The 26,005-nt window shown below is 41.5% G+C and overlaps 1 protein-coding gene across 1 annotated transcript in view; it reads left to right on the top strand.

Moving 5' to 3' along the window:
* The window catches only part of SH3RF3 (SH3 domain containing ring finger 3), a 91,883-nt gene that overhangs the window by 24,346 nt on the left and 41,532 nt on the right, over positions 1–26,005 (top strand). The window contains exons 4-6 of the mRNA XM_057386517.1: positions 6,413–6,784; positions 20,036–20,136; positions 24,123–24,293. Of these exons, the coding sequence (XP_057242500.1) occupies positions 6,413–6,784; positions 20,036–20,136; positions 24,123–24,293 (644 nt within the window). The remainder of the gene's footprint in view (positions 1–6,412; positions 6,785–20,035; positions 20,137–24,122; positions 24,294–26,005) is intronic.

The following is a 26,005-nucleotide window of genomic DNA, read 5'->3' as shown; positions in this document are numbered from 1 at the left end:
TTTTGGAAAAGAGAATGAGACAGATCCCTCAGCCTATGACTGRAGGAGCAGAACACTTGAAGTTTGAGATGTGTCCTAGGAAAGTAGTTCTGCAGCCATCATTTYGTTCAAATCTCTTCAAGCAAGCGCMTGTACTGTGCTTCTTATATTTTCTGGGTGCAGGGAATAACTCTGCTCTCAATCACAGTGTGGGTTTCAGAAATCTATCTTCCATGATGGATAAACCACTTGCAGAAAATCTGTTCCACATTTGCTTGTTCCTCCCTGGCAATAAATTAGAAAAGGCAATRGTGGATTGTTAGAGATTAACAGAAAACCATTAAATAATGTTTTGGTTTAGCTATAATATTTTCCCTAAAACTGTGCCTTACTAATTACTCCTCATAAGATGTATATTATAAATGAATAACTGAGGCAGGATTTTGTGGGTTTTTCCAAATGAATTTAAACTGTCCATGGAGAACTTTGGRCACTTATTCTAAACACTCTTAAATCTGAATTAACGAAACATATAAAAGATTGAAWTTATAGATGCATTCAATATGACTTGGTCGAAGAGCCTTTGGCACAAATTTGTCTGCTACTATCCCATTAGTGAACTCTTGGAATTGCTGTGTGTCCTCTGTACTAATCTAGTGAAAAACACGTAAAGTATTAGGTATAGTATTATGTACTTCCTCCTAATGTCCATTTGAGTCAAAGGCTGTTTTGTTACTTGGCTACAGTAGAAGAAAATTATATCCTGCATTTGCCAGTAGGGATAATGCTAAGGAAAAGCTGTTTTAGCTTTCTGAAAGACTACTTTTTGGGTCTGAAAATGCTTTTACAGACGCAGTCCTCTCAGGAACCCAGCAGAGATGGAAGAATTGTGTATAGTTATGCCCTTAGTTACTTAAAAACCTCACTGTACTTCAGAACATAAATTATAATACTAGCAAACTMGTTTAATGAGGGCATAAGAACTTAATATTTCCTGAAAGTACATACTCTGATGTGAAAATGCAGTAATAAATTCAGACTGTTTATTTTAATCACAAAATCAGATATGGAACTGCAACTTGCCAAAGTCTCCGCAAGGCATAAAATAGGGATGTGCRTGATCTTCTCAATATTTATGAACTGTAAAGTATAAAAATCAGCAGTCCCTAGGTGAAAATATTTTCAGTCTTTCAGGGGGACATTGTGAAGATGTTTTATTAATAATTTTAATTTTCATTTCTGCTCTGCTCAGTGGTTCCTTCCCAAMAACTTGAGCATTATATTTTTTTCTTTCCAATTTGTTCTTATGTATTAGGTATGTATAGATTTGTGGGATTTGTAACCTTTTGCTTTCAAAACTGGTTTGATTCTTTTACCTGTGTTTCTTCTGTACATCTTCTGATCTTTATATACATACATCTTCTTTATTTACATACATCTTCTGATCTTTTAAATACATCTTACCTGTATTTAAACAGCACCATTCTTTAGCTAACAGTTTCCATAAAGAYCAAAAAAAATGATCTTGTAGCAAATGAAAGTCCTAATAAACTGTACTTTCTGGTACAAATTGGCTTCTGTTTATCGAAACACTGAAGCACATGTGTAAAACTGAGAATTTAGGCAATCCTTTCTCATTTAGAGAAGAATGGCATTTTAGTCACATATTAATAACTCTTTGGTCTGCACAGTATCAAGTATGTGCTGAAGTATGTTTGTAAGCCACACAATGAGGTCCTCTCTTTGGTAGGGCACATGTCAGTCAGAAATTAATACCTTATCCAGACATAAATTACTAGAAAGCAAGAGTATTGAATAGCAGGATTTTCCTCTTTCTGTCTTACAGAAGACAGCACCATCAGCGAAATGCCACAACCCTGGAGTTGCTGTTGTGACCACGATGTATCAAAGTGTCCCTTGAAACTCTAAATTGGATAGAATAATTTTGCCACTAACATGGATTAGTAAATGCACTGGCATATTTGTCAAGGGAGATGTAGTAAAGATTAATTATTTAAATCTGACCTTAATTTCCCATGCTTCTCTCTTGTTCTGAAATAATAACAACAATAAATTCCAAAGTAATAATTTGCTATTTGAACTAAACCTTGAGTTAGTTCAAGRTTCAAACTTTATCACCCACAATGGACAAGAAATAGATTTTTCTTAATCTTCATCCCATCTGGGAYATGAAAGTAGGTGCATAATGTTGCCCATTGAACCTGTAGTTCATTAAGTCACATTGGGATATAAAGAACATATTTGGTCCCACGTGGGGATAGTCAGTGCAGACAACAGTTTCTCTCCTGTATCTACTCATCCTTAAAAGAGAAATATGTTGAAACCCTTTAAAGATGGTGCTTTTCTAAATGTATTAGAAATTACAAGTGTGTGTGTGAATGTGTGTGCAAGCACATGCAACAGAGACTGAAAGTCGCCATAACACATTCTGCAGAAAAAAAATAGGTTTATCTAGAGACAAATAAAAAATTATTTTGGCAGTGGAGAAATCCTGAGTGATGTAGCTTAATATTTGTCACCTATGTGGTAAAATCTCAAGCAGAATATCTAAAATAGTCATCTCGAAAAGCCAGAAGAAGGATAAAACCTCTCCCTTAGTTCCTATCACATGGACTCTCTGCCTGGATGCTGAAGTCAYGACAGCTCCCATTGTGACAGGGAGCAGAGTATGGCTTTTTGATCAAGGCCACTGAATTTTTAATGAGCAGCACTTAATTRCTATTCCCATTGTAGGAAAATGTTTGGAGGTGAACAAGGCTCTGTGCACAGAGGTTTTCCACTTGCACCCCTCTTTCCTCCCAAAACCAAATGAGCTGCCGCGGTCTCCAGTACCATTTCTCACAGCTGGGGAAGATCTTCCTGAGAAACAGGCACAGTAGCTCCAGAACTGGTACATCCTTATCTCACAGCCAATAGCCACAGGGACCCTTTGAACAGTTTTACTGCACCATCTGATCACGTTTCTTGCATTATAAGGTCCCTCAGATAATGTAAGACTTGYCATTGCAAGATTTTGCATTTCTAGACAGGACTGCAGGGCTGCTGGGTATGTTTGACTGGTTAGGCATTCAAATCCAAGCCTTATCCCTCTAAATCCTATGTCAAGTTTTCTAGGACATCCCCTTTATAAAGAATGGATTTGGGTAAAATCGGCCTTGCTGCAGTCACAAGGGCATAAGTCTCAAGTCACTTTGGGCTTAGCAGGACCAGAATTTCAAATACAGGTTCTTTCTAGAGAAGGGATCAAAACTGAGAAAGACAGTTAAGTTCTGGTATTCAAGATTGTCATAAAAGCTTCAGACATCCAGAAATGTCAAATTCCTGACACTGACTGTGGGTCAGAATTTTCCATTAGGCTTCTCATCTGGAAGCAAATCTGCCTGAAGATCAGATGACAGACACCAGAAAGCAATGCTTGTTTACATATTCAGAGTTTAAAATAAGAAATTTGCAATCATGTTTATGTTTAAAAAACGGTTTCTAAAAGTTTTTTTTGTGAAAAGGCAGAACTGTTTGCTTTTACAAAGTAGTAAGCAGACTTTTCTCTGGTATTCATAGCCTATTTGGGAAGTACTTTCCAGCATCTGTGGGCAAAGCTGTTTAAAAACAGTTCTCTACAAAAATAAAGTCGTAAGACCATAAAACATTTTTTATCTTGGCATCCCAAAATAATTTTTTCCCAGTATTTCAGAAAGCCTCTGACATTCTCAAAAGTTCATTAGCTTGACTGTTGAGAAAGTGTTTTCTTTTTGTCTTTAATCTTTTACCGATATTGAGATTTACTTTTGTTCATATCAATGCAGGATTTTTTTTATCACTTCATATTTAGATGCTTGCTCTCTTACTGACATTTTAACTAGGTGCTGCTTCCAACAAAAAGGTAAAGGATTTTGTTGTTTTGAAAAGAACAGCTTCAGTGTTAAATTGGATTCCAGACAGTGGGATTTATAATCTAATTCTTACAAGAGATTCAGAGCTTGATATCAAGAGCTGGARCACTTCATTGTCCACATGGAACATGTTGTAAAATCAGAAGTTCTAAATGTGGTTTGGTTTTTTTTTAACTCTGTTTTTTCTTATCTCAAAGGGTTAAAATATATTCTTTTTTTCTTCTGGCTGTTGATTAGCAAAAAATTCCTCACCCTCTGCTGTAGAAGAGTCATACATATTTGATAGCTTTATCCTTTTCTCCTTAATATTTCAAGTCATTCAGCTAGACTATCTTCATCAATGGGGTAAGAGGAGCTGTAACACCTACTTAAGGGAGGGGAGCCATCTGGTTTCCTTGCAACTTGGAGCCTGCTGGCAAATATTAGGTTGTACCAATTTAGAGCAAGATGAAGTGGGAAATAATGGACATTTCTGAAGAATCTGAAATAGGATCAGCTGTTWTCGGCAAAAATTGGCAGGTGCAGTGCACTAGGCTGGCTGTAAGCGTGGTCTCAAGTTGGAGAGCGCAGCTGGGAAAATGACTTGCTAATTGAATGGTTGCAGGACTCCCAGCAGCTCTGAAAGTGGTGGAGCATCATTAATTGGAGGCTCTTGGTTGACTTGGTGAAGCTGTCACAGAAAGAAGGATCCTGCAAGTTGATGTGTACTTTGTAGGTGTTAGTGTGTTTTTTGCCTGTTACACAGAAGGAGTCCTCGCAAAGGCAGAAGTGCTTTCAAACTTAGGAGGACTGRCTTAAGGCTAACGATATCTATTCTTTATTCACAGCATGGTGACAGTGGTTGGGGATTATAAAACTATGTAATTACACATTTGTTTAACTGCACATTTCTGTTTCTATCTTTCCCTTCCCTCTCTTTTTCCCTTTTATTTTCACTTGTGTTAGGTTTCTAAATTGGCTTGGCTTGGAGCAGCAACTGTTCTCTTTTTTTCATTTAGAGCCTTGGAAGACCTTGTCCTCARCTGTTTCTTGGATGCTGCCATAATTCATAAAAGTGGTTTTAGAACAAAACATAGCCCAGTTTTAGTCCAGAATAGTATTGCATACACCTCTGGTTTATGTAGGTCTTGGAACAGCAGTGAATGCAAAAGCATGTGTGCATTAGTCGGGGCTCCCTATTTCATATGTTGTTTTTATTCATTAAATGCAAACATATTGCGGTGCATCCTAGTTTAACATAAAGGTCTGTTGGCAAAATGCAGCATTTTCCATCAGCTGTTAACACCCCTCGAGGGAGGATGTATTGGCAATGAGTGCTGTGCACAAAGCACTGCTGACTTCAGAGTACACTTCATGTATCATTAGTGACTGTAGCATCCCCGTGCACCTAAAAACTCTCYAGCCATGTAAGGTGCAGCTTTCCTGGATGAGTTATGAAGGTTGGGAGGAAGGAGGCTTCAGTGACAGAGTTGTGCACCCAGAAGGCCCTGGCCTGCAGACACCAGGTTATCTGTGAATATGGATTGGACGAGGAACAGCGGGCTGAAAGCTGGCCTGAGCCTCCTAGTGAGGTGTTCATGGGCTGAAGGTCAAGTTTTAAACCCTTCAAGAGAACTGATGAGACCACTTTTTCAAGCTGAACCCTGAGCAAGTCTTCCAGCAGCCATCAAGCTCTTCCAACATTTAGGTGACACAGCTGGGAAAAATGCCTTCAGTTTGCATCTGCATTTTGATAACCCATGTTAGGTGGGAGGCAGGGAGATGAAACTGGAAGGATTTGGAAGCTGTACACTTGGATCAAAACCATGTGTGGCAAATGTCAAGCACAGGCTGTGATGGAGCYGGGAATAGCAAAATATTGAGGAAGAGGCTCCTGCCTCCTTCCCCTAGCTCTGACTCAGCAGCCTGGGACAAGCAATTTTGGGGAATGTCATATTTCGAAATGTTGTGGCTTGATGTGGACCAATTTATGATACCTGGTTCTAGCCTAACTCTTCTGGATGTTTACTCTGCCTCTTTTGATCTTCCCTGCCTTAACAAGTGGATGGAAATAATTCACCTAGCCTCATAAAATTGATAATTCATAAATTAATAGAATCATAGAATCATTTCGGTTGGAAAAGACCTCTAAGGCCATCCAGTCCAATTGYTAACTCAGCACTGCCAAGCCCCCACCAAACCATGGCCTTGTAGAGCCATGTCTTTCAAGTCTTTGAAATACCTCAAGAGACAGTCATTCCACCACTTACCTGGGCAGCCTGTTCCAGTGTGGGATAACCCTTACCTTACAGTGAAGAAATTCTTCCTAATATCCCATCGAAACCATCTCTGGCCCAACATGAGGCCATTTCCTCTTGTCCTATCAGTTGTTAACTGGGAGAAGAGGTCAACCCTCACCTGGCTGCTGCCTCCTTTCAGGTGGTTGTACAGAGAAATAAGGTCCCCATAGCCTCCTTATCTCCAGTGGAGGGAACTTTATGACTCTCTACAAACTCCGTTTTTGTCTTTTCCTCCCCACGCAGCTGAATGAATCCGCCAAGCAGCTGATGGAGATGGACAAGACGTGCTCGGCCGCCGCCTCTGGCTGTGACATGCCGCTGGCGACAGAGACGGTGGCGGTGGCGGCTGCAGCGGCGGCGGTGGGCCTGGCACCGTGCTCCACGCTGGCCGGAGCGGGGGCGGCTGGAGCAGCCCAGAGGCAGGTGGAAGGCAAGAAGAACGCCAAGAAACGCCACTCCTTCACCGCCCTCAGCATGACACACAAATCCTCCCAGGCCGCCAGCAACCGGCACTCCATGGAGATCAGCGCTCCCGTCCTCATCAGCTCCAGYGACCCACGCGCAGCTGCCAGGATCGGGGACCTGACCCACCTCTCCTCCAGCGCCCCGGCCCAGGTAAGGTGGGGTGGGGGTGGGTGGCCTGCAGGTGACACGCCCTTGTGTCACCTCTTCCAAAATGGCTCGCCCTTGTGTGAAGCGGTCACATGGTGCCGTCGCACTGGTGTGACAGTATTCGTCATCTGCCATTCCCATTCTTGCATTAATCAATAAGCAGGAGTAAGAAGCTGGAGGATAAGGCCAAATTTGATTCACAAATCTGCAATTCTTTTAAAAACAAAAAGTAATCCTACAATTTGTTWGAAGTAAGGCAACAGTTGCACCAGTTTCTGTTGTAGAAAGCAGTAATTTTGAGTGATCCCATTACCCTGAATCTATCTGTTACCCTGCAGGATAGCAATGTCAGTATGAAATTCAAACACTGGGGATAAAAAAAGATTTTTGGAATAATTATTTCTGTACAAATCACTGGAGGATAAGCAAATGTGCTGTACTTTGACAAGTGTTGTACCAAGCAAGTAGCTGCTACTCAGAAAAACCCAAGGAGTTTTTAAATCATCACACATGCTGAGAGTGCAACCCACCCCATCCTTCCCCATCTCAGTGGGGGATGCAGAAAAGCATCCTCCCAGACATCCCCACAAGTCCCAAAAGGAGCTTACGAGAGGCTGCTCCTCGGGGCCTGACAGAAACAAGCCAAACTCACCAGGGGTGCACTGAAACCCTTTGCAGTTGCCTGCTGCTTTTATGGATAAGGAAGTCCAACTGGCAATTTTCAGTTTGAGGGTGTAGAAGAGAAGGGAGAACGTCATTATCTCAAAGCCCTTCTGCCTCAGCCCTCCTGYTCAGTCATCTACACACTGCATGTGCAGATCAGCACCCACAAGTGATTTATAGAACAGTTCCWTATAGTCTATACTGCTTGCTAGAGCCAAGATAACCTAAGCACGGCAGGACCTTTCCACCCATCATTTCTCTACTGATAAAAGCCATCCTTCCCCTTTTTCTCTCCCTGGATATGCTTTCTGGCCCCTCACATCCATACCCCCATACAGGGACAAACATGGATCACTTGCCATCCCTGTGGTGGCCCAGAGCAGGAAGCAATCCATGTTACAGCCTCTGCCCATGCTGTCATGCATGTAGATGGCTGGGATAGGGACAAGCAGCAAACTGTAGGGACTTTCATRGGCAGAAATGCCTGTTTATGTCCATCTGTAGTGCTTGTGGGTCTCCCCTGTGAGGCCAGTGTGGTGCATCAGACCATGAAGTCACTCTTAATGGCTTTACCCTGCTGTGTCCCATGACATGAGCCCCAGGCTCCTGCAGCACAGGTTTGCAGGGACCCTGGGGGAGGCGGGGTGCCTGCATGCATGCCACGTGTGCTGCAGGGCCAGCCAAAACAGCGTGCTSAGAGGACACTGCCACAGTGGAGCAGTACCTCTGCTCCTGCCTCAGCTGCTCACCACCCTCCACTGCCCATCCCCATGTMGGAGCCAGAGAGGCAGCTCAGTCCAGCTGTAATAACCCTCATTTTCTTCCTCATGYCTTTTCYGGGAAGGGTTTCTGTGCTGTAAGGYCTTCCCTCCTTTCACCCCCAGCAGGAGGGTGAAGGTGTGGATATGRCCCCCACACAAAGCAGCACGGGTGCCAAGATGCACGGGGACATCTGTGAAGCAGCACAAGCACCACACATGAGGRAGGGCCCCAAACTTGTCAAGGAAATGACACCCAGGTTTTGGCACTGAGACTGACACATTTGGACTTTACAGAGACGTGATAGACAGTGGCTTTTCTGTTCCTGTGCTAGTCAAGAGAAACACAATGCAYACCCTTTTTTGTAAGTCATGTGAAGATTCATTCTAAGCTAGTAAACMAAAAAAATAATTAGACCATGAAACAAAAAGTGGCTTGATTACTCTCCCCCATTTTAACAGAACAACTGTATGCGAAACCCCACTGATTTCCCAAATCATTGTGTCATTTGCACATAAGTGGTAGAGGACGAGAAGGGTCTGATTTTCCCAGTGACAAGTTATGATTATCAAAATCCAGCCCACAGGAAGATTGGTTGGGTCCTTTGCAGCAGATGGGAAACATGTAATTGGTGCCTAAGTCAAAAACTCAGCTAAGGCTGGGGTATAATAAAGCGCATGGCAGGAACAGGTTTGGGGCGTGGTTCTGCCTCAGGGCATAGAGCCAGTTTGCAGACAAGGCAGCTGAGCACATGCCTTTATCACTGCTGGCCAAAACTGTCTTGGCCAAAATCCAGGCAGAGGAAGACAAACCTTGGTGGCTCAGATCAATCTTAGCAAAAAGAGGCTTCCCCCTGTCAAAAAGTGTCATTGCACCCTGTCACCCCAAATGTGTAATTTACATGTATGAATACATATCTCTGTTTTTGGAAACCTTGTTTTCTACTTTGAGGGACTTAAACATTTTCCTCAGAAACTTTGCAATGAATGTGGATCTCTAGGGGAAAAAAAAAGTGGGGCTGAAATTTTCTCTSTGCTCTCTTGACTGTRGGAGCAGCCCAGCCTACAGAAAAATGCTTCACCTTGTAAGATTAGYGATAAAATCACAAGAGCTCCCAACACGAATTCATCGGCTTTTAAGCCTTCTTAGTTATGTCTACAAAAAGTACAGAATTTGCCTCTTACCAAATGTACATTAAAATTATGCAGCTACATTTATATAACTATTAATCCCATAATAGGGGTTACATTTTAATTAAAAATGTCAGAAATTCAGTCCCTTCTCTGCCATCTGCTAAGACCTGACATGGCTCTGAAGCAATTAATGATGCTTCAGCCTTAGACAGAAAATCAGTTCAGCACTTTTCTTTTATTCACATGGCAGAACGCCAGCCAGAGTAGCATAAACAGTGGGCCCCATGAGCTCTTACTTCAAGGCATTCAGGGCAGTGAGAGTCTTGTCTTCAGATCTTTTTGCTCTAAAATGCATTTGGCATTTCAAATGTAAATGCCCTGCATGTCTTGTTCCGGGTTTGACATTGTGACAAATCTGCAAACTGATTCTACTGCTGCTTCAGAAGTGCTCAGGGGCGTTGCTGAGAGCATGGGCAAGGTGGGTAGGGAGGCTTTGCATGCCAAACTCACCAGTGAGCTCTGCTGCAGGAAGAAGATGTCTCACCTTTTCTTTCCTCACTTTTCTTCTCCTCTCTGCCCTGTATGTCATTGTCACAGCCCTTGAGTGGTTCTCTCTGTAACCATCTCAGRCCCTTGCTAGTTTGCAACAGCAAATTCAGCCAAAGCTCATTTCTTATAGGGGAAATAACACAGCTACAGTTTCAGTATCTAGCAAATGTATGCCTCTTTTTAAAAAAAWTATGATGTAAATTTGGTTTATTGTGTCTTTATGTCATGTCCTTGAAATTTCCTTTTTCATTGTTTGTTTAATAGCTCTGTTCATAAAAAGAAATAAAGGAATTTAGTTCAGTTTAGTAGGTATGAGTTTCTCTGGAACATATCAGTATTGGTATTTAGCTTGCAGGGGGATTCTACATTTTGAARCCATTCAACACAGTTTTCTCATAGCCTGTCCTTTGAACAAGCAGAATTCAATTACAGGAGTTCTTGAATGGCATCCAGTCCCCTACCTCAAGGCAACAGCTGGTGCCCAGCAAAACAGTCTCCTCAAAACGCATCCGTTTTCCTTGTAGACCTGAGGCACCTACATCTGGAGCACCTGCTTTCTSTCTGCTGACATGAGAAGAAACAGAGGCATCTGGGGCTTACTGCCTAAGTTACTGCAGCGACTTAAAATTTAGGTGCAAATTTTACACGTTTCAGTAAATGTAGCATATATTCCACCCCTTAGAAGCTTTTTCATGCGTAGTACTTTATTCTTGTGGTTTCTGTCAATTCTTGTGAATTGAAACCAGACTTCCACACTGAGCTGACATGTTTTTATTTTTATGAGTCGTTAAACTATTATAAGCCTCCAGKAGGGCACAGATTTCTACATATTGTGCACTGACATGCAGACCAGACTATGAAATCACATTTTATAAGCAGTATTATTAATTTAATAATCAAAGACTACAGGCCTTCCATAATGGGTTCATTGTTCTTTAAGCAGAACCAACTCAGCTGTTTTCCAAAAGCCAAAATGTATTTTGAAATGAATGATGGTTCTTAGAAAACATCTTCACTGACTGCAACCTCAGGGATGCTTGAACGGTAGAAGAATCAACTTCAAGWCACCTCAGCTGGATAAAATAGTGACTGGAATTCCACAACAGCCAGGATAGAAAGCACTTAATTTAAAGAAGTCAATAATGGAATCCTAATTTTGCTTGCAACTAAATTCGCCTGTATGCTTTTTGCTGCATGCTGAGCATCACTCATTAAATGTAAGATCTCCATCTGAGAGGTAATAGTGTCTGTCCATCATGCAGAATGTCCTATCATACTGGCAAAATGGATTTTTATTGAAGATGTAAGTAGTGCTGCAGGCCTGTGATGGAGCTGAAGCTGAATTAGGTTGCTAGTGCAGAGGAGCATTTCGTAACTGAGACTCCTTGGGGAGYGGGGAAGGTCCCCCTGGAAAGCAATCATGCCTAGGCCTCAGATGGCTTGTCTTGCTTCCATTTTCACCCCTTATGAATTATTCGTCCCTGCTAGTTGAAAAGGTCATAGGTCAGTACTGCTCCAAATCCCCTCGATTGTGACAGAAAAAGGGTCTCATGAATAATAAAGTATGGCTTTGTGCACACCAGCGTAACGCTGAGGAAGAAAGGATCCTCCCCACAGAAGGAACTTCGGTGCGTGCTTTGAACAACTCATCACCATGCACAAGAAGTCAATTTGTATCTGCAAGTATTAGGACAAGCTCCTAACCAGGGGACACATGTTCAGGAAAAGCTGAGAACAATGTCTTGCACGCACCCAATCCCAAAGAGTGACAGTATTTGAAATGAAAAATGTTCCTTGAAGTGTCTTGCTACATAAATCATTTGGAAGTGTGTCCTTATCAGTTATTTAGAAGTGCTGAATTTTAGCTGAGAAAATGTAATAGCAGAACTATGTTGAGCCTTGGCTGATAACCTAAATGTGCTGACCATGAGAGGCATACAGATTATACCTAAAATCCAGAGACTAAAAATGAACCTTGAATTTTCAAGTGCACAACAGGCACTGAGAAAATAAATCAAATTCAGGTATCTTTCAGCTGTGGCCTGGAGTCCAAATTCTATCCAACCTGCTGTGTTGCTGGCTGTGAATGACAAGTGGACATGAGAGRGAGACAGGTGAAACCAAGGGCAGCTATTTCAGGAGGCTTCACCAGTCAAAATGGCAAAAAAAAAAAGCAATTTTGGTCCACCCCGTCTTTCTGTCACTTAGAAAGAAATAKGTCACAAAAAATACATAGGAGCCTTTGCTAAGGTCTAAACTAAACTAATTAATTGTCTTTGTACATTTCCAATTCTATTCATAGTTATTTATTATTGGTTCCAGACAGTGCCTATTCTAAATAATTTTATCTTGGGTGGGGTGGGGGGATTGTAGGTAGGAAGGAGTTAACTTCTTTTAAACAGAAAGTTTTAGACAGGAATATAAGTAGCTTTTTTTTTGGCTACAAATATGTCTCTGAATATACTCTGTACATATTAGGATATATTACATTATTTGTCAAAACTGTTGCAAATGAGACACAAGAGCTGACTCAGTCTATGGACTGATTACAGAAGCTACCAAGAATCCAGGTCAAAGCAAAATCGTCTTTAGGGAACTACAGGTTAGAGACTGTCTTCTCTTTATCCTATAATATGCCTTATCGCAAATACATTTTGAAAGATTTTCCAAGAACTGCAAAACTTAATTCTTTACAGGATCTAGGAAGAGAAAGTTGTGCTTTAGAAGGGTTATTCAACTGTGCATGAAATCCCATTGCCTGTAAAAGGAAAACAATATTTTTTTCCAGATTCTCCTCAGGGTACTAGCCTGAAAACATTTTGCCACTGAAATAATTTTTGCACACAGCTAATCCTGAGGCTTAACAGTACCTGCCAATCAACTACTGGTTTGGAAGTCTCAAAAGCAAGTGAGACTTCCCAGTATTTACACTGTATCACAAAATCCTGTTCATCCAGCACATGCTGTGTGTACATGTATGACATTARAGCAGAAATTACTGAAGTGTGTATTTTCCTCTTTTTGTTTGCTTGGAGGTTTTGTTTATTTGTTTACCACTATTTTCTTCCTGGAGGGGGACTTTCTACAGGAGGCATTGCACAGGATCCTGATGAATTTGTTGAACAGTTATCAAAAGGACAGTTATGAGTGGGGGCTTAAATTAACATATTTTACAGGTCACGCTTTCACTTGAAGCTTTCCTGTGTCTCTACCTTTGATTTTTCATGTTCTTTGATCCCAGAATTGCACAAAACTATTTACTATAAATCTATTTAAAACTTGTGGTGGMGAGCACCTGGTGCTCAGTGCTGAAGGGGTTAGTCTGAGAGAAACAAGGCTGAATAAAATATAATTCTCATGATGCTCATCCACATGATGCTTAATTAGTCCTCATTTGGGGGAACTGAGAAGCTGCGAGCCAGAATAATCAGTGCTTTTATGGGTGGTAATGTCAGATGAATCTTTGGAAGAAAATAACAAAAAAATTTGGGAGTTTTTTCTTTCAACTTTCAGGCATCATTAGATTGCAGGATAGTGGAAATGGAAACTCAGAAAATTAATTTACYTGAGTTCTGCAGCTGTCTGCATAGCTCTGTGAGCTACTGAGAAAAGTAATGGTCTAGAGTTTTTGGTCTATTACAAGCCAAAAATAATCAGGGCCAACCTGGTGCTAAAACAAGCTGGCATAATACTCCACCTTACCTTCATCCACAGCCGCAGATACTTACAGATTGTAAGAACCCCTGAGTAAATGATATAAATTTAGCTCCAGTTTTTTGCAGGAAGGAACTGGGTATTTATGCAGCTATTTATGCAGCTGCAGCTGTTATCCTGCACATTTATTTGTTTCCCACACACACCGTTATGGAAAAAAAAATTCTTCCTCTAGAACTGGTAAGTCCATTCTATCCCCCTCTTTGATAATTAGGATTTAATGAGGCTGCTTGATCTTGCATGTAACACTTTTCATCAATACTTGGTGGCAGTACCCTGCATTAAGTGCTAATACATTATTTCTAGGAACATTAAGGTCCACAGTGATTGACACAGTCACTGCTTTATGGAGTCAGCAAATCAAAGAAACAAGTCACAGGAATCTTGAAGACCATTAGCCTGTTTTTATAATATTTCCAGAGGATGGCATGTCAATTTATGCAAGTTGAATGRGTGTTTTTCTCTTATTTTAAAGTAATATTAAAGAGAAATTTAAAGTAAGCTGTAAATATGCATTCAAGACATTAAAAGAATTTTTCCTGAGAATTAATGAATGTGATAAGTGCCCTGTGGTGAGACAGTGCTGGATTTTCTTTGAAGTCAAAACTGAGAATTCTGGTTGGTGATTTTCTGGATGATAAAAACATKCCTCTGATAGCAACAATTATTTTTCAGTGAAGGCTACTGCAACTTGCAATATCACTGTACTCTGTTCCTAGTTTTATCACTGTCTTTTTGACTTCTATTCCGCTTGAAGACTGAGTCCCTTGGTTTTGCAAGGCACTTCACTAATCCCTACAGGCACCATGTCTCTTCAAATTAAACCACAAATGTTGCCTTAAACTACTGGTGAAAATYTAAAGTAAATCTGCAAGGCAAAGAAAAATACAATTTATGCTGGAAGTCCTACTAGTAATTCTTAAGCTTTCATAGAGATATGGATGGGAAAAGAGAAAGGGAATAAATTTGAGAAGAGTTTCAGCCCAGATGAGTAGTTATTACCTTTAATTTCCTGGTCTCGCTGGGCTTGTCAGTAATATTTGGGGAGGGAGGTGTGTTTCAGTGGTCATAAGGACGCTGTTGTGTTCATGGAAAAAAAGAGCAAATTTATATTACTCTGCAGTCTGTRGGTACATAATCACCTACTACACCAGGGCAGCAGGTGATAAAAACAGAGCACAGCATGAGCTGGGAGTGAAATACCTGTCATGCAGTGCCGTTGTGCTTGTGTGTAGAGACTGGGAGTTTTACTCAAGATTTAGCCTTCCAAAGTACAGGTAGTGTTGCTGTGCCATCAGTGGTCACAAAGCAGCAGAAATTAGTGCAGAAGGATCYAGAGGTGACTTTCAGCATGCCTTTGTGCAGCTGCTTTTCCCTGCTGGCTGGCATCTGGGTCCGTAGTATCCAGAGGAAGAGCTGTYGCTGTTGAGCTGAAACAGTGGTAAGTGGTGCTTGGAGGATGCCAAATTGAAGTGGGAGCATGACGAAATCAGACTTGGCTGTTCAGTGGCCTAAGTAAATGCGATCAGAGTTGGCAGTGTCTAGTTCAGAAAACTGCATGCCACCATTAGAATAAATGGCCTCCTAATCAGGAGGTGTGCTACGTGTGATTACCCAGCAGGTCACGTCTGGAAATTCAATGGCCAAATGTTTAAAGGCATTARAGGCTCATAAGGATAGAGAGGAGCACCAAATGGTATTTTCAGAAGTGACTCCTATTACCTAAATTGCAATAAAATCTGTGGGATTCAGGCAGTGAAGTACTTAATGCCTCCCTGAGAAAACTCTGCACGGTGTCTGTTTTTATCAGTAAGTGCCTACGTGCCTCTTAAAATCCTTACTGTCAGAGACATCTCCTACCTGTAAGGCTTTAGCAGTGCTGAGCAGCAGAGATGGAAGAAGGATTAAGACACAAACRCTGCAGTGTTTGAGCTCTCCCTCTSTAATGTCTGTGCATGGCTCTATTTGTGTGTCTGGTGCCACAGGAAGATGGATCACATAGGGATGTGCCATCAGAAAGCAAGGAYGTGGCACATAGACTCCCCAAAAGGTATCAAAGCAGAGAACAAAAAAATAAGAGCATTGTCTTGGATCCCCATTCCCCTAAGCAGATGAAGAGGAAAGGAGGACRTGTTTAGTACCTTGTTCCTTAGATCACAATAGCAAAAGTACAATCTGGCTCCAGGGCTAAATAAAGAAGGAAAGAGAACTAAGTCCTGCTACCAGCTGTGATGGAGAAAGGCCTGCTGTGTTCTCCAGGAGGATTATTGGTATTACTGGTAGCTGGAGAGATAAAATTTTTTGAATGAAGAGTAGAAAAGTAAACTTCCAACAYAGGTAATCAAAAGGATAAAGAAATAGGAGATTATTCTTTCACAAAAATCARTCTCTTCAAAATCTTATTGCAAATACTATCTTGCAAAATAATCTAGATATATTGTATTTTAAAATATGAGCTAATTAGTGATACATACAAGAGACAACAGTACCTTAAGCAGAAAGAGGCTGCTTAAAAAGCCTTCACCTCAACCATGTCAGGAACTGTAGTTWAAATGCAAAGCTGAACATTCAGGTGCACAGTAGCAATCAGGCAGCCAACAAGCGAATTCAGCAAGGAGCACAGAGAYACATGAAGCTGCAGAGCAGAATACCTGTGTGACAGTAAGTGCCAAGATGTGAACAGAGAAGCTGAATTCAATGTGTGGAAGGCCAGCAGGTCCTGTGGAGTAAAACCCGATGATGAAAAGCAGGGTCATAGACAGACTGGAAAGTACAGTCGTGTCAAAGCCGATGGGGAGAGCAGCTAAAGAAAAACAGGAGCACAATCAGGAAGCAAGCACTGATYTAGAGGTTGGATGTATAGGATACCAGGCTGTGTGCAGGGGCAAAAATGAATGGTTTATAGTTGCCAGGCTGGCACCAGATGCAGTAATATCGGAGTAACCAGATGTAGACAAGAAACGGAACGTCAGGTAGATAGATATACACAGAACTATGGAGMCACCTTTGGAATTTTTCAAGGGAAGACAGCAACATTGTCATCTTGCAACACAGAAGGGCAGTTACATGATTTCTTAATCCCTTGGACTATATGGTAGTACAAATATACTATACAATAATAGAAAGCACTTGAGATCATGCTTTCGGTAACACAGAAGACACAAAAGGTGCCATTATCAGTGCAAACAGGCAAATAGATGATGCTTTGAGAGCTGCTCTGCTCTCTGGGCTTGAGCTCATCTCTCTGCAAAGTCAGTCAGGCTTAGCCCAGGGTGCCTGCAGTGGCCACCCCAGGCTGAGGTAGCTGCACCTCTGCAAACTGACTCTGCTGCAGTGTGCAGAGGGAGGATCATAGGAGCTAAGAAAGGGGTAGCGTGTGTCTTACAAAAAAGAGCTCACATTGGTCATCTCCCAGAGCTCGATATCCTTGTTACTAGTGGAATGAGTCCCGTGATTGGAGAGCTGGCACCGAGGGCTATGGGCTTCAGGAGGAGTAGGCAGGGCAGGTGAGGGGGAGGTGTGGCACTGTAAGTAAGGGAGAGATTTGATTGCACAGCCCTTTTAGTTAGTGATGATGTGGTGAAGAGCCTCTGAATGAAGATTAGGGGGATGGAAAACAAAGGAGATATTATAGAGGGTATTTACCACTGGTTACCCAGCTCGCATGTAAGCATCAGTGAGTTACTCTATAGGCAATTAGAAGAACTCTCTGGTTCAGCAGCCCTTGTTCTTATGGGAGATTTCAACTTTCTGGGCATCAACAGGAAATATCACACTTCTGTGATGAGTCTTGGACATTCTTGAGGTTTATAGGAGAATACTATTGGGCACAAGAATAAACTGGAAGAGCAGTGACTGAAGAGCAGCCCTGCAGAAAGGGATCTGGGGGTGCTGGAGGACAGCAGGCTCAGTGGGAGCCAGCAGAGGGCCCTGGCAGCCCAGAGGGCAAACGCTGTCCTGGGGTGCATCAAACAGAGCATCACCAGTCACTCAATATTATCCCCCTGTGTTCAGTGTGGCCTCACCTGGAGCACTGTGTGCAGTTCTGGGCCCCACCATGTAAGGAGGATGTGAAGGTCCTTGAATTAATCCAGAAAAGGACAGGGCTGGAAGCAATGTCCTGTGAGGAACAGCTAAAGACTCTGGGTTTGCCTAGCTTGGAGAAAAGCAGGATGAGGGRCAACTCTCCACAGCTTCCTGAGGAGGGGAAGTGGAGAGGGAGGTGCTGAGCTCTTCTCACTGGTATCCACTGACAGGACACATGGGAATGGTTCAAAGCTACCCCATTTCAGGACATTCAGACATTAGGAAGCATTTCTTTACTGAAAAGGTGGTCAAACCCTGGAACAGGCTTCCTAGAAAGGTGGTTTATGCCCCAAACCTGWCAGTGTTTAAGAGGCATTTAGACAATGCCCTTAATAATAATATGTTTTAACTTTTGATCACCTTTGAAGTGATTAGGCAGTTAGACTAGATACTTGCTACAGGTCACTTCCAACATAAATATTCTATTCTGCTCTATTCCATTCTGTCCTATTCTATCCTTTCCTGCTGTGATCTTCTCTGCCTTTACAGTTGCACCCTGAGGCTGTTCATTCAGGTCTGTTACTTTCATGAGGTAAAATCAAATTTATTTCCTAGCAAGGAAGGGTGGGGACTGATGCATTTTCTGTTTTCTTAGAGACAGTTTCTCTAGCTCAGAGCAGGCATGCAGTGGTAGCACAACATGAAGAGGTTTGAGTCAGTTTATTTCTCACTTACCTCTTGGATGAAGCAGCTGCCAGGTGTCTCAGCCCAACATCATCTGCAATCCCTAACCCCATTAACCAGCTCATCATAAAAAATGAGGGATCATTCTCCAGCTACCMCTAAATTTTTTACGTGGTTGGTGTGTTTTTTTCTGTAAGTTGATACTAGCTCACTGAAGTGACAGGCAGTATTAATAAAGCCCTAGTCACAGAGCTGGAAAGAATGCTTCTTTTTACACATAGGACCAAGGATCYTTCTTTGTTTGAGCAAGCAGCCAGAAATTTAGAGGAAATAATGAGAAAAAGAAGATGTACTTGTCAATACAACTTCATGATTGAGTGTGGATGTTGGTGAGAGATGAGACATCTTGCTGCTTTTTGCCAAAAGCCATGGAATCACCGTGCAGTGTCTTCAYGTTTTGCTGCACGATTTTCTAATGATACTGTGTACACAGCAAAGCAATATCACTCAGCAGTGCACTGTCAAGACAGAACACTAATAATTATGTGGCTTCTTTGGAATGAGGTAACCTTGAACTCAGTAATTAAGTAGCAATGTGTGTCTTGGTTTAACTCCATGTCTTAGTTTAATTCAGTGTCATTTTTAAGTGCAAAAAGTGTCCCTATGTTTGTGTTCCAAAAACCAATATTTACTGTTTGTTAGATAGAATTTTGAAACAGAAAAGCTGAGTGGAGGCCTGTGAAATGCTCCGAATCTCTGCTGTGTGTAACACACTCTGCCTGAACCTGCAATTTGTGTGTAAACTGGGTTCCTACTTTATAGAGCCACTCTGCATGTGGACATGCATACAGCATATGGTTGGACTTATTAAAAAAGCTTTTTGCTCAAGTAAAACACTACAAATCCCATCAGCCCGGCTCTGCCCTGTCTGCAGTGAAGATCTGTTGCTACAGGCCTTGGCATTAGTTCAGGAGAAGTTTCCAGTCAGGATTCATTTCTGACATAGATGAATGAGGACTTTGGTGAGACAACTCAAAAAGAGTTTGCCCTACATAATTTGGCTGAGCACTGGTCTTTGAGAAATGAATGATTTCATTTAGAATTGCCTTTCACATTAATAGCTGGAGAAGATCTATCCAGCTGTCTATATGAGAGCAGAGATTTATTTTCTGGGGTAAAAGTGGAGTGAACTACTTTCTCCATTCAGAGAAAGTTTTGGGTTGAGTAGTTACCTTTTTTTGAAGGAGAAGAATATTCCTAATGATAAAAAGAGTATATAGAAATGAGACTGCTTTTTGGAAATTGAATCTTCTTCTCCAGAGATCCATAACCACTAAGCAAAAGAATACCAATTTAAAAACAAGTTTTTGAGGGGGAAAGGTTACTTTTATCWGAGAAGGTACTACTGCAGAGATGCACATGCTGAGCTGACTTTACAAAGCAGTCAAATAGTTTTACATTCTAAAATTTTTAAGATGTGCATACAACATACAACTACAATTTCTCTGACAAGTACATGGAAATTCTGCTAATCCTTTGTGTCAGAAATATATTTTTGGAATGTGTAAGGCTACAACATGTCTTTTTAAATGCAATATCATGAAGTTAGAAAATCTACGAATTTATAAAATATGTGGTTTTTCCTCTTTGCCTTCACCYCATAGCAATTTAGGAAATGATGGGCTTCATCTTAAATCCTTGTGTGTTCTTCTTTGTGTATTTCCAGGATTCCTCTTTGATTGGAACAGCCACAGTGGCTGGTCCCAGGACAAGTGCAATAATTGGAGATCAGGGAACACCACCGAAGGTCCAGCTCCCCCTCAATATGTAAGCAGCTCATCTCAGTCACTGTGTACTCTTTGTTTCCAATTGTGTKTGTATGTGCTTGCGTGTGCTTGAATGTCCAAGTCTCAGCTCAGATGCATTCTGAGAAGAGAGAGATTGCAATTTCAAACATGAGGCAGCCCCCGCTGAAATGGAAAAATTAATAGAGAAGGGCAAGATTTCCCCCTTTGTGTGAGCCCTTTTGAACTTTATTTATTTTAGCTGTATGGATCACTGTGAAGCAAACTGAACACCTCTGAGCTAATCTTCCTTCATTCAAAGCTCTTTTAAATGCGTAGTCCCACACAATCAAACACCTGATATATTCATCATTAACCAGAAAAAATTACTCAGCTGCATTTTTTGGTGCCATACACAATGAATGAATGAAGGCAATGAATGAACTTCACATCTTGGGCATATGGCCTTATTGAATAGTGCGTAGAATAACAGAAGGTTTACAGAACAGAAAGAGAAGACTTCACCATAGCAAGTCTCTTCTAGCTTGGTTGGTTTATCTGGTACCTGTCTAGTTGAACTGCTGAACTTTTTCCTCTGAATACATACCCTGTAAAAGCAGGACGACTACACACACACACATATGCACATCCATATTTTTGGGGTTTATGATATGGCTAAAACAAGGTCTGAATTCACAAATAAAATACTAAAAATAACAGAGAAGATCTTCTTTAAGAATAACAGAGGGGCTGGAACAGAACAAAACAAATTTCTTCTTGGCTACGTATTTGAGATCTTTTATACCTGAGGGGTRCCACACATCATTGTGTGCCCCAGAGAGGTCTCATCATCATCCTGTGATCACTCTCTGCAGCCTTTGTGGCACATAGTGGGGCACCTGTTTATTTCAAGCTTTGCCCTGACTAGAAAGCATTAACTGGCAATATTTGCAGTACCTAGCTGCTGAATCAGGACGTTTTCCAGTTCTTTAGCAATGCCTCTGACTCCATGCCTCAGCAAGCCTCCGCTTTTCCCTCGCGTGCTTCTCCTGTCATCTCCCTTGTGAAGCAGCCTTGTAATCCAGTCTGTCATTTTGCATTTGCGAGCCAAGTTCCAGTCAAAGAGGATGCATTATTTGAAAGCTGTAGCAGTAGWGGGGAGGTGCAACTCTAGACAGAGCCCTGGGGCTTCTGCGTTATAAGCAGAGTCACAGGCAGCTACCCAAGGCCAAGAACATTAGCTACCTTGTCACTTAGACCTTTTTTTTAGGGAACTTCTAATAAACATTTTGTGTTCTTTGAGGTTCCACTCCCTAACCCTCAGCCTCACTGTTTCACATAGCCCAGCATAATTTGATACTACATTTTGCAAGATTTCAGATTGTTGTTTTAACACTTTCTTCTAGGCTGTACAGAGTTAGCTGGTGAAGTTTCACACCTAAAATCTAGAGAAAGATGAAATGTGTCCAAATCCAAAGACTTTGGCTTCAGGCAAAATTATTCTCAGCAAATGGGACCACTAGACCTGATTTCCTGCCAGAGAAAAAGCCAGAAACAATTTCTGGAGAGGGAAGCTGTCTGCAATCAAATTGTTTTCAGCCATGGATGAGGACAGGCATCCCCCCAGCTCTCTGCAGCCCCCTCTCAGACAGGAATTGAGCTTATGCAGGGCTGTGGAGCCAGGGCTGTGTTTGGAGAACCCCATGCCTCTTTGCAACTAAAGAGAAGACCCCCAGGGATGTGCATCCTCACTGCCCCACACATGTGGTGGGATCTGGTCCACGAAGAAAGTGCTGATCACTTCTGTTGTCCCAGGGTCACCCTACATGGTTGTCATCACTTCAGCCATACAGAGATTGGTCTGTTTTGGTGTGGTGTCCTTGCTGGGCWGTTGTACATCTTCTTTTACTCTCTGCAAGGATTTTGATACTCTGTCTGGAGGATGTTTGGGCTCATTGTGATATTCAATATTCAGACTTACTGGTGGCTTATTTGGGAGGATTTGCTGGGTGAAGCTAGTAAGAGAGAACAGAAGGAAACTGTTTCTTACGGGTAGGCTGAGCTGGAGATAGCTGCAAGGCACAACAGCCTATGATCCACTTAGGGTAATTTTCCTTGCACCTTCWTCCAGCATCTCTACCTGTAAATCACATTATTACATGTAGCCCCTCAGGGAAAAAGAATAAGTGAATCTATCTAAAATGCTCTATCCCTGACCCCCTGCTTTACCCATAGCTTCTGAATCTCAATAAGCAGCAATTTCAAAAGGGACAGTCAAAGCCACACTTTTTGCTCCCTCGAGTGAGTGCAGTCTGGCACTTTTTGTTATACCCTTGCAGAGCACAGTGTTAAAGGATTAGCACTGAAGCATGCAACCTTATTTCTTGCCAGAATGGTGCATTTTAATGTTCTTCAGATCATATGTAGACTCATGTTTTCCATCAGGTGAACACCTACATACCTGCTCAAGACCACTTGATTATACRGGCTAAACAAAGGATGTGCGGAGTGGTTTTTCCCATCTGTTGACTAATGAAATACAGTTTCTGATTAGGTCTTTGTACCCCATGCACGTGGTAAACAGAGCCAGGCACATCAGCCTAAGCATTCCCCAAGGAGCTGTTACCAAAYATTTCATATTCTGCTCATTACTGCTGTTTATTTACTACCTTCAGAACAAAAATAAGGAAATTTACTGTACAATAAAGGAGTAGAATCAAGAAAAATAACAGGATTTATTCCTCAATTATATTTCCTAGAGAGCAGAAGTAAAAAGTCATGTATCATTTTTATTGGCTGAAAATCTACAATCACAACTGTTACAGTTTTCATTTTTTGTCTGGTTCACTGCTATAAGGTGGGCAGCGAGCCTCTTCTCACCCACCCCTGRGCCTAAGAGCATTCTGCTGCACTTTGTAGTGTAAATGCACTTTCTCTGTTTTCCCATTTCTCTTAATCTAACTTCACTGCCTGTAAATCACAAATAAATTTTTTAAAAAATCATGGCACAACCTTAATCAAGAATTACCAGAAATCCCTTTTTGCATCTGTAGAAAAGCTACAGTACAAAAAAATGTGGTATTTACAAAGAAAGTTTTGTGCTGTGTGTGTGCTCTTGCTATTCTATCCCAGCTTTCCATTATTTCCCAAAGTGCAAGCAATCATTCTTAATTTTCAACAAGGATCTCTCTAAATAGAGAGAGTATCTGTAGGGATTTTAAGCTGTAGTCATTTCACAACATTAGACACATCCCTGAAGTAATAACAGAAGAACGAAAGAGAGATAAATATAAAGATTCCAAACAAAGGGAATAAATAAAAGCTACCATTAAATAAATAAAAAGTTCTACATATTGGATCCTATATTAAAGATTTATTAGAATACTTGCATACAAGACATCCAAAACCAAATTCTACCACTTCATTTACTTAAGAAAAAAAACCCTTGCAGAATGTGGCCCTTTCTCACTTTTTATCAATATAGCACAAGAATTACCATACTGGATCAGAACAGTTTGGTGTGTTGTTTTTATACTTGGCCAGCATATRTAGCATCAAGAAAATGGCAAGAAAAGCTTTTGAAATAGCCTACCCRTAAGAAAAATTTCTTCTTAAACACCACAACAGAGGTGTATCCTACCCTGAAGCTTATGAATGTATACTTCTTCCAGATACTAGGATTTGCCTCTTACTTGAGTCCTTGTTACTCTGGCTGTCTCTGTAATTGCTAAGTCCWTAACTTGGCTGCTGCTTTGTGGCASTGTTTTGCTTTGGTTGTGCCCTGAGTGAGAAGAACATCTCATCAACTTCTAAATTACCTTTTACTCTGATTAGTTATTCCCTTATTGTCTTAGAAACCAGCTTCTGCCTTTYCTTGTTTGTGAAGCAGCCTGTAATCACATCCCTTTTTAATTGCACCTTCTGAACAGTGCTTCTGCTTGCWTTCTGCTCTGTGGGGATGGAGCTGGAGCAGGACAAGTGGTGGTTGATGTCATCTGTGTGCTTTCTCTGTGTGACCTCTCCCCACAGCTACCTAGCCCTGTATGCCTACAAGCCTCAGAAGAAYGATGAGCTGGAGCTCCGCAAAGGGGAGATGTACCGGGTCATCGAGAAGTGCCAGGACGGCTGGTTCAAGGGCACATCTCTGAGGAGTGGGATGTCYGGTGTCTTCCCAGGCAACTACGTGACACCTGTTTCAAGGTGAGGACCACTGGCCTGTACTGGGGCTGAGAGGGATTCTGGATGGTGCTGAAAACAATGTAGCTCTGCTTTGAAATCACATTCTCCTTCCAGAAAGTCACTGGTGGCACTGCAGGCTTCAGTAATGAGACTTACTGGTTGTAGCATTGGAGTTTTCCACGTCCTCAGGAGATTGCATTAGTTATATTAGATGATGGTATTTATAACCACTGATAAGCTCAGGTTTTACTATTGTAAAAAATCTGCTGGCTAATGACTTTGTTGCCATAAAACTACYGGACATGTAATAAAATAAGGAGTGTTTGTGTCTTGCTTTTCAGTAGTTCCTCATGTCAATTTTGTTGCTCTTAAAGCAAAGATCTGGAATGGTTTGGATTTAGACTAATTTTTGAACTGTTAAAATTCCCAAGTRGTAGGAGAGTTATATAAATTGTCTGATTTTACCTACTCCTGCCTCAGTTGCAGAAGATGAGGAAAGGAAAGAATGGCATTTTTACGAAGGAATGCCATTTGCCAGACCTCAGTATTGGACAACACCAAGTCAAAGGTTGTTTCTGATCTAGAGCTTGCTCTGAAATGGTCTGAAAGCTGAGAAGAARGTTCATCTCTGTGTCCCAGATTGTTTGCYCCATATGTTCCTTGCAGGTGAATGTATGGCCATATCTCCTTTGGAGAAACCATGGATCTGCAAATTGAACTCATTCCTTCTTATGTACTCTCAGTCTCTCCTCCCATGTGCACACTGTCTCCACCCTGTTTGACTCCTCTCCAGAGAAGGGCACATCACACTCAGACACGGTTGATCTTGAAAAATTGATCCAGCTTTGCTCCATCTACAGTTTATGTCAAGCCTGTAGTATGTGTTCTGGGTAACACCAAAAGTTAAGAACAGATCAAGAGTCAGTAAYTAAGCCAGCGGACAGTCCTAATATTGCATTTCAGTAAAGAAACCCCAAATATTAATTCACTGGTTCTTCATTGTTCATCAACCTAAATCAATTTACCTTATTTTATAGAGCCCCTTGGCTGCCTTCACCCCTTGCCTCTTCAGCTCTTAATTAGTAAAGAAGTTTGTGCTGAAGCATTGGTTATCTGAATCAGCGAGACTTTATTAAATGCAGCATGTCACAGCTAGAACAAGACAGAGATGTGCTAAAGGGCAAAAGTGTTTTCCACAAAATCTGAAAGCAGCTTTATGATTATATTTATGATCCAGTGTGCTAATTAAGTTCCTGTATAAATCACCTTCAGCGAGAAAAATCTGATAGCAACAAAATCTCCTATTTGCACCACTTTCAACATACTTTGTTCCCCTTTGACAGCAAAGCAGATTAGAATCATATATGTTCTTCTGCCACTCCCTACAAAAAGAAAAGAAGTGACTTTAATAACACTGAACTAGATTTATAAGCTGCCAAAACACATGTGAGTGGAGCACAATGGAAAAAGGAAAAAGCCCTTCAGATGGACAGACAGGCACAGGGCAGCAGAGAAAATCTGCCACATCCAACATCTATCCATTTCTGTTAGAGTCACAGATAGTTTCTGTACTTGTTGGTGTGCATGTTTGCCTGAACACAGCTCTCAGTGGACTGTTAGATGTGCTTTCCTGGCAAACTCAATCTAGTGCAGATGGCCAAGCCAGCTCCAGCTGAACCTTCCTGCCACCCTGCCAGCTCTTCACAGCAGATGACAGACAGTCAAGATTTCCA

This window comes from Malurus melanocephalus, unplaced genomic scaffold (assembly GCF_030028575.1).
Source record: "Malurus melanocephalus ecotype Western Australia unplaced genomic scaffold, MMel_1.1 scaffold_1, whole genome shotgun sequence".
Taxonomy (NCBI): Eukaryota; Metazoa; Chordata; class Aves; order Passeriformes; family Maluridae; genus Malurus; species Malurus melanocephalus.
Note: the sequence above shows the minus strand (reverse complement) of the source record. Positions and strands in the feature narration are given on the sequence as shown.